Genomic DNA, 16,536 nt, shown 5'->3' with positions numbered 1-16,536 from the left:
CAATCTCGGCTCACGGCAACCTCTAGCTCCCAGGTTCAAGCAATTCTCATGCCTCAGCTTCCCGAGTACCTGGGATTACAGGAATGTGTCACCACACCCAGCTAACTTTTGTATTTTTAGTAGGGATGGGGTTTTACCATGTTGGCCAGGCTGATCTCAAACTCCTGGCCTCGGGTCATCTGCCCGCCTCAGCTTCCCAAAGTGCTGGGATTACAGGGGTGAGCCACCACACCTGGCCTAACTATGCTTTTTAAGCTTAAACTTTTAAAAAGGATTGATATCAATTATTAGGATAATTACACAATCTTTTTACCCCTTTTGAACTTCATCAGAAAGGCAGCCTACATCAAAACCCTTCAAAATAAATACTTTTTACACAAGAGAGCTACCAGCTCCAGTATCAATACTTCCTAAATGGAAGGATCCATTCCTATAGCTCAATAGTTCTTTTTACTCAAGTCAGATATACCCTGGCCACACCTTCACCCTCACATAACTCCTTTTTCTTTCCTAATTATGTTGAGATCACATAAGGTATCATTCAACCACCCTCCAGTTAGCACTCTCAATGCTTTTAGCTGGGTTTTTTCTTCCACTGTTCATTTCTCTAAGCCCTTAAAGCTGGACTCAACCTAATGCTTTGTCCTTTACTTAAAAATTAGTGTTTCAGGCTAACTGTAGGGTAGTGGTTAAGACCATGAGCTGTGGAACCAGAACAAGTTCAAACACAGATTCTGTGTCACATACCAGCTATTTAACTTTGGGCAAGTTACTTAGCCTCTCTGGGTCTCCATTTCTTTATCTCAAGAGTGAGGATACCAATAATGCCTATCTCATTGCATTACTGTTAAGGATTAAATGAGATTCTACCCTTTAAGGGAATGTAGCAACACCTGTGTATTATAGCTGTGATTATTACCATCCCTCCCTCGATTCCTATCACACTTGCCAGCTTTACTCAGCCTGCTAAGCATTCTTGGGAGACAAAAGTGTCTTATAGTACATAGGGATACTACAAATTCAGGGGGCCCAAAATAGTAACACTGAAATTTACATAATAGTAAAATCACCACTAATATAAATGTCATTGGTGGTTAAATTAGTTTGCTAATAAATCACAAGTTAGTACTTACATGTATCAAGCCTTTTGTTAAGTTTTTACATTTATCTCATTTAATTAGTCTAAGTATAGACCTATATTTCCAGCTATGCCATGAACATCACCCAGAACTTCTATGACATATTCGAAATCTGTACTCTTCTACTCCAAACTTGCTTCACCTCATTGTTATTTTCCATCTCACTGAATGGCATTATTATAACATAGTGGTCCAAGCCAGAAAGCAGGGAGTCATCCTTAACTCTTCACTCTTCCTCTACTCCCCCGACCCATACCCACCTCTTCTGTATCTGTGGTGTGTTGGTAAATTGGAGATGAACTGAAGATAAAGGTTATGGATGCAGAGAGGTTTTAAAATCAGTGTTACCCTGGTCATGGAAAAATGAAGTAGAAAATTCACACCAGCAAGTGAAATCAAAGAACATATTATCTTATAGGCGACCCACCCAATTCACTTGCCACTGCCTTCATTCATATTTTCACCTTATCACTCCTGGATCATTGCAACAGCCTTCTAAGTTCCATATGTTACGTTCAAGGTCAGGTTCTAACCCATGCCGAGGTCTGGAGGGAGTGGGTGGATGAGTGGCAAATAGCTGGAAGCAAACTCAGGGAGACATAGGTAGGTGAAATATGGCTTTATTCAGAAGCTCCCTCAGCAGCAGCTCTCTTAGAGTGTCCACTCTGTCTCAGCTGCTTGAGCTGGCAGCTCCCACACACAGCTGTGCTGCTGGTTCTCCCTTGCCTTCAGGGTCAGCAGCTTAACTTTCTCTCTCTGGGCACGAGACTGCCAATATAGTGTCGGCAGGGCAATGATACCTTTTATAAACAATAGTGGTTTAGAGCCAAATGATGAGCCTTCCCATTTTATGGCTACATGGTTGTGATAACAGGTGGAATTATACACCTGTGCTCTAAACTCGCTGAGTCACTCAGCCTATCCTTGACAAAAGCACAGTCATGTTCCTTACACTCCACCCCCTAGGCCGAGGGAGACATAGGCCTTGGATACACAGGTTATACACATAAGCTTTGGTACCTAGGCTTGATATATACACAGAGGCTTTATACATAAGTTTTGGGTACACAGGTTTGATATGCAGGCTTGGCACACTAAGGCTTACATTCCACCCCCTAGGCTGAGGGAGTCCGTTTGGTGAGGACCGGTGCACACAGGGCTGCACCTTGGACCCAGAAGCCACAGCAACAATATAAGCAGCAACAACTTACTACTAATATTCCTGCTACGCTACCCAGGATTATTAGAGCCCAATGTAGGCCAGAGCCCAGAGATGCCCACCATCTCTGCCAGGGGTCATCAGCAAGGGGCTCAATCACCTCAACCTCCTGGGACACCCCTTATAAAGCTGTCACTATGTTCTGGTGGTTGTCAGGGACGAATTTTCAACATTGTGTCCCTACAAGGGCACAAGTGCCACCTTGAGCAGCTGTAGCTATGTCTAAGGCCATCTGGTTTTGTAGCACCATCTTCCTGATCTGATTAACCTTATCAGTTAACAAAAGGAGGGCAACTCAGATGTAATTCAGAGCCCGAGCTGTGTGCTCTGCAAGGGCTGTAACTTGCATTTCTACAGTAATGACACCTGCTCCAGGAATAGTTATTGCTGAGGGATAGAACCACCAGGGGGCCCACTGCACTCACAAAAACTGGAAACGCAGCGCCCTCTAGTCATGTAGGTGACCAGGCAATGTGGGAAGCACAGTGGCAGACACATAGGGCCACCCTCAGGTACAGTCCAATTGGCTGGCAGATATGGCCATCCTGTGCCCTCACAGATCCATTAACTCACAGGGGACACAAAGTCCATTGGGGCCCAGCCTTGGTAAGGCCGCTTATTCCACCAAACCCTTGGTGTAGTGACCGTGTTATGTTTGCACAAACCTCAGCAGGCAACCATTCCACGGTGACTTTACCCAAGTGCTGCTCTATACATCGTGGTATCCGCAATGCGGACACCACGTGTTCTCCCATTAGCCAGCTCCATCCATCATAGATGCTAGAGTCAGCCAGGGGGCAGGCTTGCCATGGGTTTTGCGACACCTCTTATTCAAAGCTTGATGTGTTGCGTCCCACCCACTGTCCATGAGGCCCCGAGTTTCTAGCCATGTGCAGTTCTGCACAGCAGCTGCATGCACGTGCCAGGGCAAGCCATCCGCAGCTGCTGCTGGAAGGGCAGTGCAGATCCAACAGTTGGAGACATTGGTCATCTAAGTAAGGTGTGGGCCCAGTCCACAATGCTATTGGAGCATGCCAACTTACAGCTGAAACGACAAAGCAAGCACGGATACTAACCAGGGTAAATCACATCCCTCAGGCAAAATACAAGTCAACTTTTCATCTCTGGATAACAATGCAGCTGCCAAGGGCTTCTGCCCTGGGTGATGATGTTACACCTCATCAGCTTTCTATGGTTCCCTTGGGTCCTGAACCCATGCCAAAGTTACAGGGAAGTTTATGATAGGCCACACAGACAGTACATATGTTCCCTGGAGAGTTCCCTCCCTGGCCGTTTCCCTCCCCTACAAATGGCTAATTGTGGAGGTCACACATTAAATACCCAAGGAGTAACATGTAAGTTATACTGCAGACCCTTCCCCATAAGGGGCCACAATCACCAACCATCTGCAACGGCAGGCTTGAAAGTTCCATGGCTGACACCAGGTTTTGTCTCCCTACTTTTGGGGGTATTGAGGCAGGTAATAACAGATTACCTTTCATCCCCGTAACTGATTGGAGAAGGTCATCCTTCCTCTCATAGATCCAGCCACGTGGCCTGGTCTTACACGGGTTGGTGACTAGCTAATTCTGTAACTTTCACATAATTAACCAAAAGGTTAAGCCTCGATAAACTACCCAGCTACAGCTGATTACTGCAGGTGTCACCTTCTTGGTGATCACCATCCACATTGCTCTGAGTTTAGCTCATTAGCTACTTTGCCCACACTTGGTATCAAACCATATAGTGTCAGTAGAATGGCTGGACTGTGACAACAGTCCAGGCAGCAGTAGCACCTCAACTAGACCTATTTGTGTACCATGCCCCATTAGGAATGGGGGGATACCCTTCCTTACAGTAAAGGTTCAGAGTCTAGGTGTGCCTCAGGCCCCATGGCCTTATCTTGCATTAGGACTACAGGTCCCAAGACTTCTTGTAACTCTGCTGCTAAGGGACTTGTACTTAGCATACTCCGCTGCTCTAAGCAGGAGCTTCACTTCACTAAAGTGGATGTCTGCACCATCCCTCTCTGAGGAGTCATTACCCATGAATGCATCCATCCCACTATCATGTAAGTCGTCCGCATGATGACTGTAACCCGTTCTGCCACACTCTTATGAGCCTAAGGGGCAGCACATGTAGTTACTGACTGATTTCCCAGTCCAGGGGATCATTACCCATGAACGTACCCATCCGCTATTACTAATTGCTTCTGTAGGAATGAACACTGGAGCTTAGCTCCTTTCCACAGCTAGGACTAAAAGCCTGTTGGCACTTCCAAGGTCTCCAGGCACTGCTATAGGCCCTAACCAACAATATTTGTGGTCACATGCACATTCAGTTTAAATGGGCACCCCTAGACAACTACCCATAAGGCTTGTGCCTACTGAAGAGCCTGCTTGACTGTGTAAGCCTTACTATTCAGCCCCAGGCAAGGTGGGCGTTGCCACTTCTAAGTCTGCAAGAGAATCAGAGGTTCGGGTAACATCAACAAGATCATGACATATGATGGGGCTATGCATATAGTCCTGCAGCGACACTGTGAAAGTCCACTGTCACCCTCCCATGACGGCAGACTATTCCTGGCTCTCTGGAGCAATGCTGATTAAGAGGAATGCATTGGTCAGGTCCACCACACAGTGGCACCATCCCAATTCTATTGTCAAGCAGTCCAGCAAGTCTGTGACAGATGGCACAGCTGCCAAGCCGTGCAAAACATCCACCCCCAGAATGTCCCCAGGCATAGGAGAGATGTACACAGTGCATAAGCAGAGAGTCAAGTGGCCAATGCCAAGGTGCAGACACAAGTTCCACTTTCACTGACTGGTCTTCATAACCATTGATAAATGCAGCTCTGCCGGAAACTTATCCGGGTTCAGGGACTAGTGGATTGCCAAGTCTGCATACGGCTGGTTGTATGGTGCCACCCAAGCCAGGCATCTCGGCCAGTCTCTTATCAAACAGAAAAGGCTCAGCACTTCCACCTGACTGCAGCACGCAATCTGTGAACTGGAACACTCGGGCAGGACCAGGTTGCATAGTAACCTCCTTCTCCTGAATAACTTGCACTAAGTCTGTACATGACTGCCGACATTACTTGCTTGACTCCTGCAACATAGTGGGGTTGCAGGCACCATATGAAATGTGTTCCACCATGGTGGTGGGGGGAGGGTCCCTAGGTTCACCCTTGGGGCCCAACAGCTGCTCATGCTATATTTTCTGGTGGATCACTGGGCGAACCTCCAACAGAGGTTCTTTCTCCCTGTGCTGCATCCCACAGGGACTGGGAATGCAATTCCTACAGCACAGTTACAAATGCCCATGTGACTGTCAGCAAAGGAATGCTTTTCCTCAGTGTTGTGCACTTCCAGGTGCTTCAGTACCTTCTCCACACTCGTGGGAGACCCGTCTACAGCCTCCCATGTTTCCACTGGGGCCCATTCAGGCAGCACCACCGCCACTGGGTACCACAGCCCATGATGCAGCCACATAGCCGACCCGAGAACCCTCCGAACTGAAGATCCACTCACCTCATCCAGCCAACTATGCCACTTGTCAGGTTCATGAGTACACCAAATGTCATGCCCAGGGTCCAGCCCCTGCGGAGGTCCGAGGGAAGTGGGTGGATTGGAATATAGCTGAAAGAACACTCGGGGCCGTAAGCAGGTGAAATATAGTTTTATTCAGCAGCTTTCCTATCAACAGCTCTCACTGTTGTCTCTGTCTCAGCTGCTTGTGCTGGCTGCTCCCATGCACAGCTGCATGGCCAGCTCTCCACTGCCTTCAGGGTCAGCAGCTTAACTCTTTCTCTCTCTGGGCAGAAGTGTGCCTATACAGTGTCATCAGGGCAATTATACCTTTTACAGACAACAGTGGCTTAGAGCCAAATGATAAACCTTCCCATGTTATGGCCACATGGCTGTGATAACAGGTGGAGTTAAACGCCTGCACTCTAAACTTGCTGAGTCACTCTGGATGTTTATCTCAGCCTATCCTTGACCAAAGCACAGCCATGTTCCTTACACTGTGTCTTCAAGTTTCTTAACCAAAATTCCAAGTGACACTCAAAGCTCCTTTATAAAAAACTGTTAACATTGTTCTCTCCACTAGAATGTCCTTCTTTCCACCAAGTAGATTTCCATTTTAAATATCATTTCCTTCTTTAAGTGTTCCCTAATTATTATTCCAGTTGAAATTCTTCCCTTCATATCGCCACAGGCCTTTATCAATTCCTCTCCATGAGGAATAGACATTTAACACTTTCTACCTTGATATTTTGATTTCTACCAAGACACTTTCAGTAAAGTGAAAAAAAGTCAAACTTAACAGAGGGTAAAATTTGGGACCTGATTAAAGGCTCTTTGGAACAGTCCTCTGGCAGTGGTTCTCAGTCTTGTGTGCACGTTGGAATCTCCTGGGCAACTTCAAAAACTACCAATGCCTGGGTCCCAGCCCAGATGTCATGAATGCATCCTGAACACTGAGACTTTGAAAAGCTCTCCAGGTGATTCTGATGTGTAGCCAAGGCTTTGAAGTACTACTCTATGGAGACTATAAAAGGGAGTAAGAGGCTGGGCGCAGTGGCTCATGCCTGTACTCCTAGCACTTTGGGAGGCTGAGGTGGGCAGACTGCCTGAGCTCAGGAGTTCAAGACAAGCCTGGGCAAAAACAGCAAAACCCCAACTCTACTAAAAATACAAAAAAAAAAAAAAAATTAGCTGCGAGTGGTGGTGTGCACCTGTAATCAGTACTTAGGAGGCTGAGGAAGGAGAAGATTACTTAAACTTAAGAGGCTGAGTTTGCAGTGAGCCAAGATCGTGCCACTGAACTCCAGCCTGGGTGACAGAGCAAGAGTACTGTCTCAAAAAAATAAAAGAGGTAAGAGATTACTAAAGGATTTTTAAACAGAAGCAAAGATGTGGTTGACATCAGATAATAAATATTACAACTCGAGTAACAGTTGGCTGTTTAGAAGTATTAAAAGCAGATGTAGGAATGATTCAGGGAAGGCAAATGATATTGTAGGAAAGTGTAGGAGGCAAGGAATTTGGTGGCACTTGGTAAAACTAAAATGACTTACAATTGGTTCTAGGCTGAAGTTGGAAGAGATGGACTGGGAAGAGAGGGACAACAGTTAAGGGAAACTGCTTGGAATGGGAACCAAGAACAAGTCTGAAGAAGTAGTGGAGATGAGCAGTCAAGCAAATGCAGAGGGAATTCTGAAAAAGATGCTGTAAGTTGTTAAGTTTTCAAAGATGAGAGAACATGATGTGTGGCAACAACAGTGTGTTGCTAAACTGGACATATGTAGAGGATTTTTGAAATCAGAGTCACTCTGTTCAACAGTGATGAAAAGTATGCATGGCAGCATCTAAAAATCATCAAAGGACACAGTAACTTGGAGATCTGGTAAAGATGCTGCCATAATTGTGAAGAGAGGGGTTAGAAGCTATGATGTGGCTATGAAAAGGGGAGGTAACAAATTGTGATAGAATAACACTTACTGGTAGGAAAGAGATCATCGCTTTTTCTAAAGTACACTCTCTTCCCCCCACTTATAAAACGAAGTATGTATTTAAAGATATTTCTGTGCTGATAAATATATTAATTTATAATCTTTATTTTTCAGCATTAAGAACTAAATATTTAAAAATACAGTTAAGTACAAAGCCAAAAAATCAAATGTGTTTTTAAAATACAAAAATAGGTGCTTATAGTAAATGATGGAGTGGGAGGACAGAACTGGCATGAGAAGGACTCCTTCACAGTACCAGCATGTGAAGATTTCTCTGCTTGCTTCACTACCTTCCCAAATGCTGATCTTTCCCCCAGTTGATACCTGTGTGCTGCTTCAAAACCCATTAAATGTGGTAAAGGAGTGTAAATCCCATCAGAAAAGCCAGATCCCTGGCTCACTAAATCCTTTGAAAGGCTCATGCTAGTGCAAATAAATAGCTGACTAACATTCTCTGCAGGACAATTGCATTATTATAATTCTATAGCAAGAGATAGGGATATTATCAATGTAGTGTGTCCTATAACAAGAGATACTGTATAGATGGAGTAAGTCATTTCACCTATAGCACCATCTGATAAGAGTTGAAGTGGATATTTTTCACTGTAGTAGAATATTAAACGTAATTTATCTAAGGAGTGAATAAAAAAGCAAGCTTGATTCTTACAAGGAACATAAACTCCCTTCTGGAGTTCATATTATTAATCCCATGTCATTATGACAAGAGAGTTTGCATCACTAGGTACGAGAGAAAATGGTATAAAGCCCACAGAATAAGTGAAAATCTATTATAATGAATAACATTTGATATAGCAGTGCTATTTCCAAGTTCTATTTAGTAAACCCAGAGTGAAAGTGGTTTATTGATCTGTTTACAACATTCTAAACACTAAGATTAAAACTGTTTTGTTCTGACATAAAAGAAACAGCTATGTAAAGCACTTAGTCCTCTACCTGGCACATGGTAGCCACTCAGCAGACAGTTTCCATTTTCACTGACTTGACCCTTTCCCTCCCACTCCAAATATAGATTCCAACCACCCTTTAAAGAACATCCATAGAAAATTCTCAAACAAGCACACTGTGTTAAATGTTAAATGTCCACATTAACAAAGGTTATATTATAGAAGTATGCACAGGCCAATTTCTTATACATGGGAGTAACTCAGGTCTTAGATTGACAATGATGAACAAAGGAAAAGGAGGAGAAAAAAGAAAAGGAAAAACCAACAACGATGTGGAGGGAGAATGAAGAACACAATGGCACTGTCAGTGTGAATAGCAAACAAATTCTTGAACTGCCAGATGTCATGGAACAAGTACCCCACACAAGAGTACACAGAGCTGCAGTGACCCACCAAGTCTAGGTTCAGGGACTGCCAACACTACAGATGCATTCGCTGTTGTAGCTCTAGTGATTTTCTTGGACAAATGGTATAAATCACTTTAGCCACTCCACCCCCATCCGCTGCTATCCTGTAGTGGCAGAAACACTAACAGTGGCTAAAGAATGACAATTTATCCTGATTAGGAGCTGATCCTTTTAGGGGCAGCTGTCATGGGGTCCTCAGTGTCCTCTCTCTTCTGTGTGGTCCCTCATCCCTCAGGAAATGACTTTACTCTTCCAGGGTAAGCTTGAAATAACACTTAGTGTTCCTGCTAAATCCTCCAGTAGCCCTGGTGCTATGCAGTTCTTTCAAAGAACAGCTCTTGTGATTAACACAAAAGTCTCTAAAGTTGCATGTAAAAAAGCCTTTGTGTACCAAGCAAGGCATGGCTCACAACTGGTCATTTGCCCAGTTTTTGCTCCGATTCTTCCTGGTCTTAGATTAGTGCCTCTCCTCCTTTAGTCTTCCACGGGGTGGCAGTTATAGCCAACTACTACCCTTCTACCTGTGTCTAAATTCCAGTATTGTTAACACTGAGCAACTCCTAACATTCCTCTTCACTAGGTCACCCTCCAAGGTTGCCCAATAATTCAAATCCCAGTGTTAGCCTTACAGAGTTCAAAGCTGCTCATTAAAATTGTGCGTGCTGAACTATAATCATGAATTCTGGACTAAAATTATAATTTAATATTTTTTCAAAGTAATTTAGAGTGAAAAATTTCAGAATTTTCTGTTATTTTGTATAATTGAGAAAAACAGTTAAGTTTTTCAAATTAACACATAATAGTTGCATTACAGAAAAGATATTTATCATTATTTATTCACATTCACTCATTCCTTCAAAAATACTTGAGTGCCAGGCACTCTGCTGGACCCTGAGAATATAGTGAACAAAAGAAACATGATCACATCATAATAACAATTCCTATACTGTATCACTTCTCTCAAGAATAGTCTGGCATAGGTTAAACATTTTATTTAAGAAACCAAACTGGGGAGTGGGGAGAAACACATGGGAAGTAAATATGCCATGACTAAGTATCAAAGTTGTTCTATGTTTTATGACCATGTAACGATTATTATAAGTAACACTGGACACTAAAATATTTGCTGTTCACTTAAAGAGTGCTAGTATTTTAAAATTTCACTACACAGATGTATATCACAAAAAAGTACTAATTGCTTGAACAGAACTATTTATCAAGAATAAGAGTAATAAAATTTTGTAAAATGTTCATGCCAAGAAGCAAAAAAAAAAAAAACAGCACAATGACCTCACAACTAAGACATACTATAAATATGTTATCAAAAGATAATTTTTACTCTTCCTAGCACATAAAAGATAATTTGTTTTCAAACTTAATTGATAGTTTCTGTATTAGAACAAACATACAAATATATCAATAATATTTTTACCAAAATAGAGCCCAATATATGTACAGAAAATATTTAAGAAAACAAGTTTGTCCTTAGCTTTAACATGGATGTGTACATACAAATATACATATGCACACTCACAGGAGTAACATACACTGACAAAAAATTACACTTAGCAAAGGTCCAAAATTAAACAAAAAAATCCTGCTAGGACTTTTTTTTCTGTCTTTGAGGTTTAACAAAGAATGTAGAAAATTACTGAAGTAACAAAAAATGACACAAAAACCACACTTCAAACAGACAAACTGCTTGTCAGTATCAGGATCTGATTTCACATACAGGTTTAATACACTTCCTCAAAAGTCAGGTCATCAAGGTGAAGGATGAACATCTTCCACTACTGAATGAGGCTGGCTGTCATTATTCTGAGAAGTAGGGTTCTCCTCCACATGGATTACTTTATCTGAGGTTCCTGCAGGAGAAACTTCGTTATTTGTCTCCTCTTCACTAGGTGATAAGGTTTCACACAGTTCACTTGACATTAGAACTTGCAAAGGTTCTGTTCCATTTTCAACATCCACTTGAATCCCCAAAACTTTTAGAATATCACATTTGCAAATGGGGCATGTCCCATGGGATAAAATCCAGGGGTCAATGCAATTCTTGTGGAAAAAATGTTTACAAGTCAGAATACGAACTATGTCATTAGGCTTATAGTGTTCAAAGCAAATTACGCAGCTATCTCCATTTGGATTTATTTCCTCATCCCCCTCTTTTACCACTCGAAGTTGGAGTTGTCCAAATGCATTCTGAAGATCTGTTGTTAATCGCTGCCATCTCCGGTTCTGAATCCTCGCTAAACAAAGTCTATGAATGTGATAAAAGATGAAATATGCTAAGGTAGCAGTTGTGACAATCACAAAAGAGACCAAATAGTGATTCATCCAGATGATGTGCTTTCTCCCCACCTCAACCATGGCTGTAATGAGAACTCCCTTCTTAATTAAATGGAAAATTTCCGTGCCTTTTAAGTTACCAATCATAACCACAACGACATCTTCAAATGCCTGATGAAACATGGGGAACACCTGGTTGCCAGTTCCTGGAAAGTTATAGATGATCACTCCACTGGCTCCCTTCTCAGCTGCCACTTTAATTTTCTGTGTGAAGGTACAACCTCCCCGTTCAATAAGTGCAAGCCAGGTCTCTGAGTACTTTGATCGGCTGAAAATGGTATTGGGATTACATGCATTTTGGATTTTTCCCTCTGGTGGCACTATAACTCCTGCCACTCTCTTCAAAGTGGAGCTTCTTCCAAAGACTCCAGTCTCTCCCAACTCTGACAACACATGATTCCCAACATGAAATGATATGTTCATATAAGCCGTCCAAACAACACTTGCTCTGCAACAGTTCTGACTAACAAGCCAAAGAACACCAAACATGATAAGCCAGGAAAAGGCAGTGTTGTTTCTCCAAGTGCCAACCTTGAGTAGATGCATCTTTCCCTTCTCCAAGTGACTTAAAAACCAACCCAACAGTTCCACATCTGTTGACAATTAATTTAAAACAACAAAGAGAAAAAAATCTTCAGGATACAAACAAGATCCACTGTCTTCCAGCATGTTTTTGTAAGAAATTCTTAAAGATGGCTTATGAGTTTCAGAGGTCTTATTAGAGAGGAGAAAAACTTTAGATTGAAAAATAAATCCCCTCCTGTTAACTCTAGATACTGCTTACTGTTGTTTGATGTGATTATGACATGCAAGATCCAGCAGCCAATTAGATAAGAGTTTAGAGCATACTGTGAATTTATTGGCTTAAATGCTGTTATGGGTGATTTCTATGTTGTTATTAGATATAATCACTGAGCTACATATAATCATAGTAGGTAGCACGTTAAACTAAAAATTAAGTCTAAAATTCATACAATGTGTGCTCTTTAAAGCCTGAAAGCACATGTAAGAATGCTATATAATTTTTTTCCCAGCAAAGGAAGGAGATATTTCCAACAAAATGGCAAGCTAAAAAAAAAAAAAAAAAAGGATAATTGAAAATTAGTTCTGTGACCAGATGTGAGGCAAAAGTGGTGATATCAGTGACATTATTTTTACATCAAAAAGTAAAAGTCACACTGCTAATTTTTGACTCATCACATAAACCCTTATATTGCATTTATTTAAGCTTTCTGAGATGTTTGTGGCTTTTGTTTTATGGTTTTGCTGTTTTAGAGTAAGAGATCCTGCTCAGTTTACTCCTGCCTCACTTTCTCTGTCTTACATTGACTGTACAAATGTAGTAAGTCTGACAGGAGTAAAGAAAGGCCTGACATCTAGGGAAGCTAATTTCTCTGCAGGCCTTGACATCTGTTATTAATCAAATAATATTTTGAAAGAGGAGGAGAAAGGGTGTCAAGGAAAAGATTAAATAAAGTCATATTGGTTTGGCACAATTCATTTTTTAAAAAACAGCTATTAAGAAAAACTTCAAAGGTGCATATTTAAAGTTAACCATTAGCAGCAATAAGTAGATGCTTTTATCAAACATTTTTGCAGAACTCAACAAATATCCCTACTAGAAGATTCCACAGGCTCTGTCCACTCTACCTATGTTTTGGCCACAATCATGTCAGTAGCACAATATGACCTCAAAGCTAAAGGATGTCATGTGGACTCACAAGCATAGTGAGTTCACAAGCAGCCACGCTGCTACTGGTACACGTTATTGGGGGTGAATCTCAGTGGGTTTTTTTCCCACCAGCTAGGAAACCGAGGCTAAAGATTCTGACCTTGAACATAAATGTCTCTGGTCTACATGTGTAGAGTGCTAGAAGTCACTTTTGGTTGGATCTCACCAGGACCAAAGGAGCTGTTACTTCTTATGAAATGTGAATCTACAACGTGGTAGTTTGAGACAAGGAAGAGGAAGGAACAACAAAAACTAGTATAAAAAGAATACTGATGATATAAAACATACCCATAAAGGTTGATTTTCTCTCCCAAAGGCCATTAATCCGATTTTATTTCCATATGTCCCTGCACTTTTTAAAAGGTATTACATGGTGTGTATATTCACAAAGTGACATTGAGTTAGGCATCAAAGGTTTAGCATATCATCCAGAAACAGAAATTTTCATCAATATGACAATACCTAAATCTTTCTGTCTCTCATTGTTGTATAGGTGTTTATTCATCTACTAGAAAAAAAGGAAGATGCAAAATAAGACAAAGAATATAACATGGAAAGGCAATTGAACAAAATTTTAGCTTTGCTCTATGTTATCAAAATGTCCCAGAGAAACATTCATTACCATTTGGAGAGGAAAAGAGAAGCATTTACTAAGGACACTTCTAGAAAAGAAATCTGCTACCATAGCTGAGTCATTATGCTAGGATTTAAAGAGCTCTGGCAAACAAAGGTGAATGTTTGCAATGTTATCCTAAATGAGGCCTATAATACTTTAGAACACTTCTCCTTTCATAACTAAAGTGCTATCATCTAAAATAATTATTTAGAATGCATTACCAATCCAGTGAGTAGCTTTGGAAACTAGATTTCCTGGGCATTAATAAAATTAATTAACCATGCAGAATCAGAGATATAAATTATTAGATACGAAAATTAGACAAAATGCGGAAACAAAGTACAAGAATTAGTATTAAAAAAGGAAACTTTAAAATAGCATGAATAATTCTCTATGGCAATGTCACAATCCTAGCAACTTGAAGAAAAAAATTGTTTTTAACATATACTAACGTTCTTATTTGGATAAGGGCAAAAAGGTATAAGAATTAAAACTGATTAGAAAGACAAGAAGTTCAAATAGCTGGGCATGATATGGAGTTTTATTTTTAAAACACAAATTTCACCCTTGTTTGTACCTGGATAGAGAAGCTGAAATTTTCTCTCTACATAAAGTACGATAAGAGAATTTATCTAATCTTTGTATTTGGAAAGATCTGGTTACATCTTCAGAAAATTCTCCAGATTTCTTAAGTTTTCAGAATGTCACACTTGCACATGGGACATGTCCTATGGGCTAAAAGCCAGGGGTCAATGCATGCCTTATGGAAAAAATGTTTGCAAGTTAAAATGCGTACTACATCTTTGGGTTTGTATGTGTCAAAGCAAACAACACAGTTGTCTTCATTTGGGTCTAATTCCTCATCCCCTTCTTTGAGAACTCGCAGTTGAAGCTGGTCAATAGCTTTCTTCACATCTGCCTTTATATGACTTCGCCTCCTGGTGGAAGAATTGGGCACTCTAGGTCTCCAGACACAATATAAGTAAAGGTAGGCAATTGTGGCAGCCAGGAAGGTAAATAGAGACATGATGTAATGGCTCACCCATGGCATGTGCATTCTCCCCACTTCAATGATGACTGTCACATAGACTCCTTTCTGAATCAAGTGCAAAAGTTCCATGCCTTTCAGGTTGCCTATCATCACCGCAACTATATTTTCCGTCCCCTGGTGAGACATGGGAAATACTTTATTGCCCGTACCTTGATAGTTGTAGATGATCACCCCATTTGCTCCCTTCTCTGCTGCCACGTTGATTTTATGTGTAAAAGTACAGCCTCCACGTTCGATGAGGGCCAGCCAAGAGTCTGCCTGTTCAGGCCTGCTGAAATTGGTCAAAGGATTACAAGCATTCTGATTCCATCCTTCAGGAAGTGCTACCACACCAGACACCCTTTCCAGAGGAGAATGATTCCCGAACACTCCACTCTCTCCTAACTCTGATATGATCTTATTTCCAACCTGAAATGTTATATTCAGGTGAGCTGTCCAAATGGCTTTTCCATTTGAGTCAGGAAGGCTAAGTAGTAGAAAGATACTAAGCCTCAAAAGTCCAGATGAAAGAGAACTATGAGACGAAGGAGTAATTCTAAGGAAGCTCATGCCTCCATTTGTCTATTTAAGAGGCAAACTTGAGAAAACAAAACAACATCAGTCGTAAAAGGACATAAAGAAGATAGGTTGTTGGCAGTAGATTACTAAAGCACATAAATGGAAAAGGTCTCCCTGGATCAAAGATATCTTGCTCCTTCCAGCATTTTTATATTTGGTAGATTATCTTTCTCATAATGAAACAAAATAACAAGAGTTGTGATTGGTATCATGTGATTTCAAGAAAATTATGACATTCTAATGGGGAAATTGTGACATCAGAGGTAGTTAAACCAATCCAAGAGTTTATATTAGTGCATTGCATCCTGAAATCCTATTGGCCAAAAAGCTAAGCAATGAGTCAAGATATGTAACAATTTGAACAAGCTGTAAAGCAATAAATAAATTGGTAATAATTTTTTAAAGCCTTGGGTTTCCTTCTTAGTTCTGGATAGAATGAAAATCTACCCAGCCATGTAAGATTTTTTTTCTAGATGTAAGGCAATGGCAAAGATAAAAATACTTCATGTATTAGTGCATGTACCCGGGCCAGTTGCCAGTTTTCATGCATGGTTCAACACTACCCAATATGGCATTATGTGGGATGGTTCAACACTACCCAATATGGCATTCTGTGGGAAGTAGGAGCAAACCATTCCCACCAACTTCCCACATTAAATGCCTATCCCACACTTAAAGATCCAACACAAAGAAAACAGTGTAAACTCATATTGTTAGCCTAATACAGTCCCATCTTCTGGTAAGAACCTACTATGTGCTAGGCAAATACTGAGAGTGGACATACATTGGAGAAGAAAATAGAAATAGCCCTACTCTTGTAGAGACTAAGGATTTTGGATGATGTCCCAAGGACAAGAGAAACACACTGTAGGGTTCTAAGCCAGGGAGGTGATAAATGTGTTTCAGAATGTTCACTTTGGTTGCTTTATTGGGAAAATGTATTGGAGAGGGAGAATAACATGAGAACGAGCTTAGGCAAAAGAAG

The 16,536-nt window shown here is 41.2% G+C and overlaps 3 protein-coding genes across 12 annotated transcripts in view; all 3 read right to left on the bottom strand.

Moving 5' to 3' along the window:
- The window catches only part of LOC105475142 (calcium dependent secretion activator 2), a 564,483-nt gene that overhangs the window by 372,001 nt on the left and 175,946 nt on the right, over window positions 1–16,536 (bottom strand). The gene's annotated exons all lie outside the window — the stretch shown is intronic.
- LOC105475131 (ring finger protein 133) lies at window positions 10,945–12,607 on the bottom strand. Its single transcript, XM_011730153.3, has one exon. The coding sequence runs from the start codon at window positions 12,138–12,140 to the stop codon at window positions 11,010–11,012; it is 1,131 nt and encodes a 376-aa protein (XP_011728455.1). The 5' UTR covers window positions 12,141–12,607; the 3' UTR covers window positions 10,945–11,009.
- On the bottom strand, window positions 14,470–16,133 carry LOC105475136 (ring finger protein 148). Its single transcript, XM_011730166.3, has one exon. The coding sequence runs from the start codon at window positions 15,540–15,542 to the stop codon at window positions 14,631–14,633; it is 912 nt and encodes a 303-aa protein (XP_011728468.1). The 5' UTR covers window positions 15,543–16,133; the 3' UTR covers window positions 14,470–14,630.

Source organism: Macaca nemestrina, chromosome 4 (genome assembly GCF_043159975.1).
Source record: "Macaca nemestrina isolate mMacNem1 chromosome 4, mMacNem.hap1, whole genome shotgun sequence".
NCBI classification, from domain to species: domain Eukaryota; kingdom Metazoa; phylum Chordata; class Mammalia; order Primates; family Cercopithecidae; genus Macaca; species Macaca nemestrina.
The sequence above is the reverse complement of the archived record's forward strand: the minus strand, read 5'-3'. Positions and strand labels throughout refer to the sequence as shown.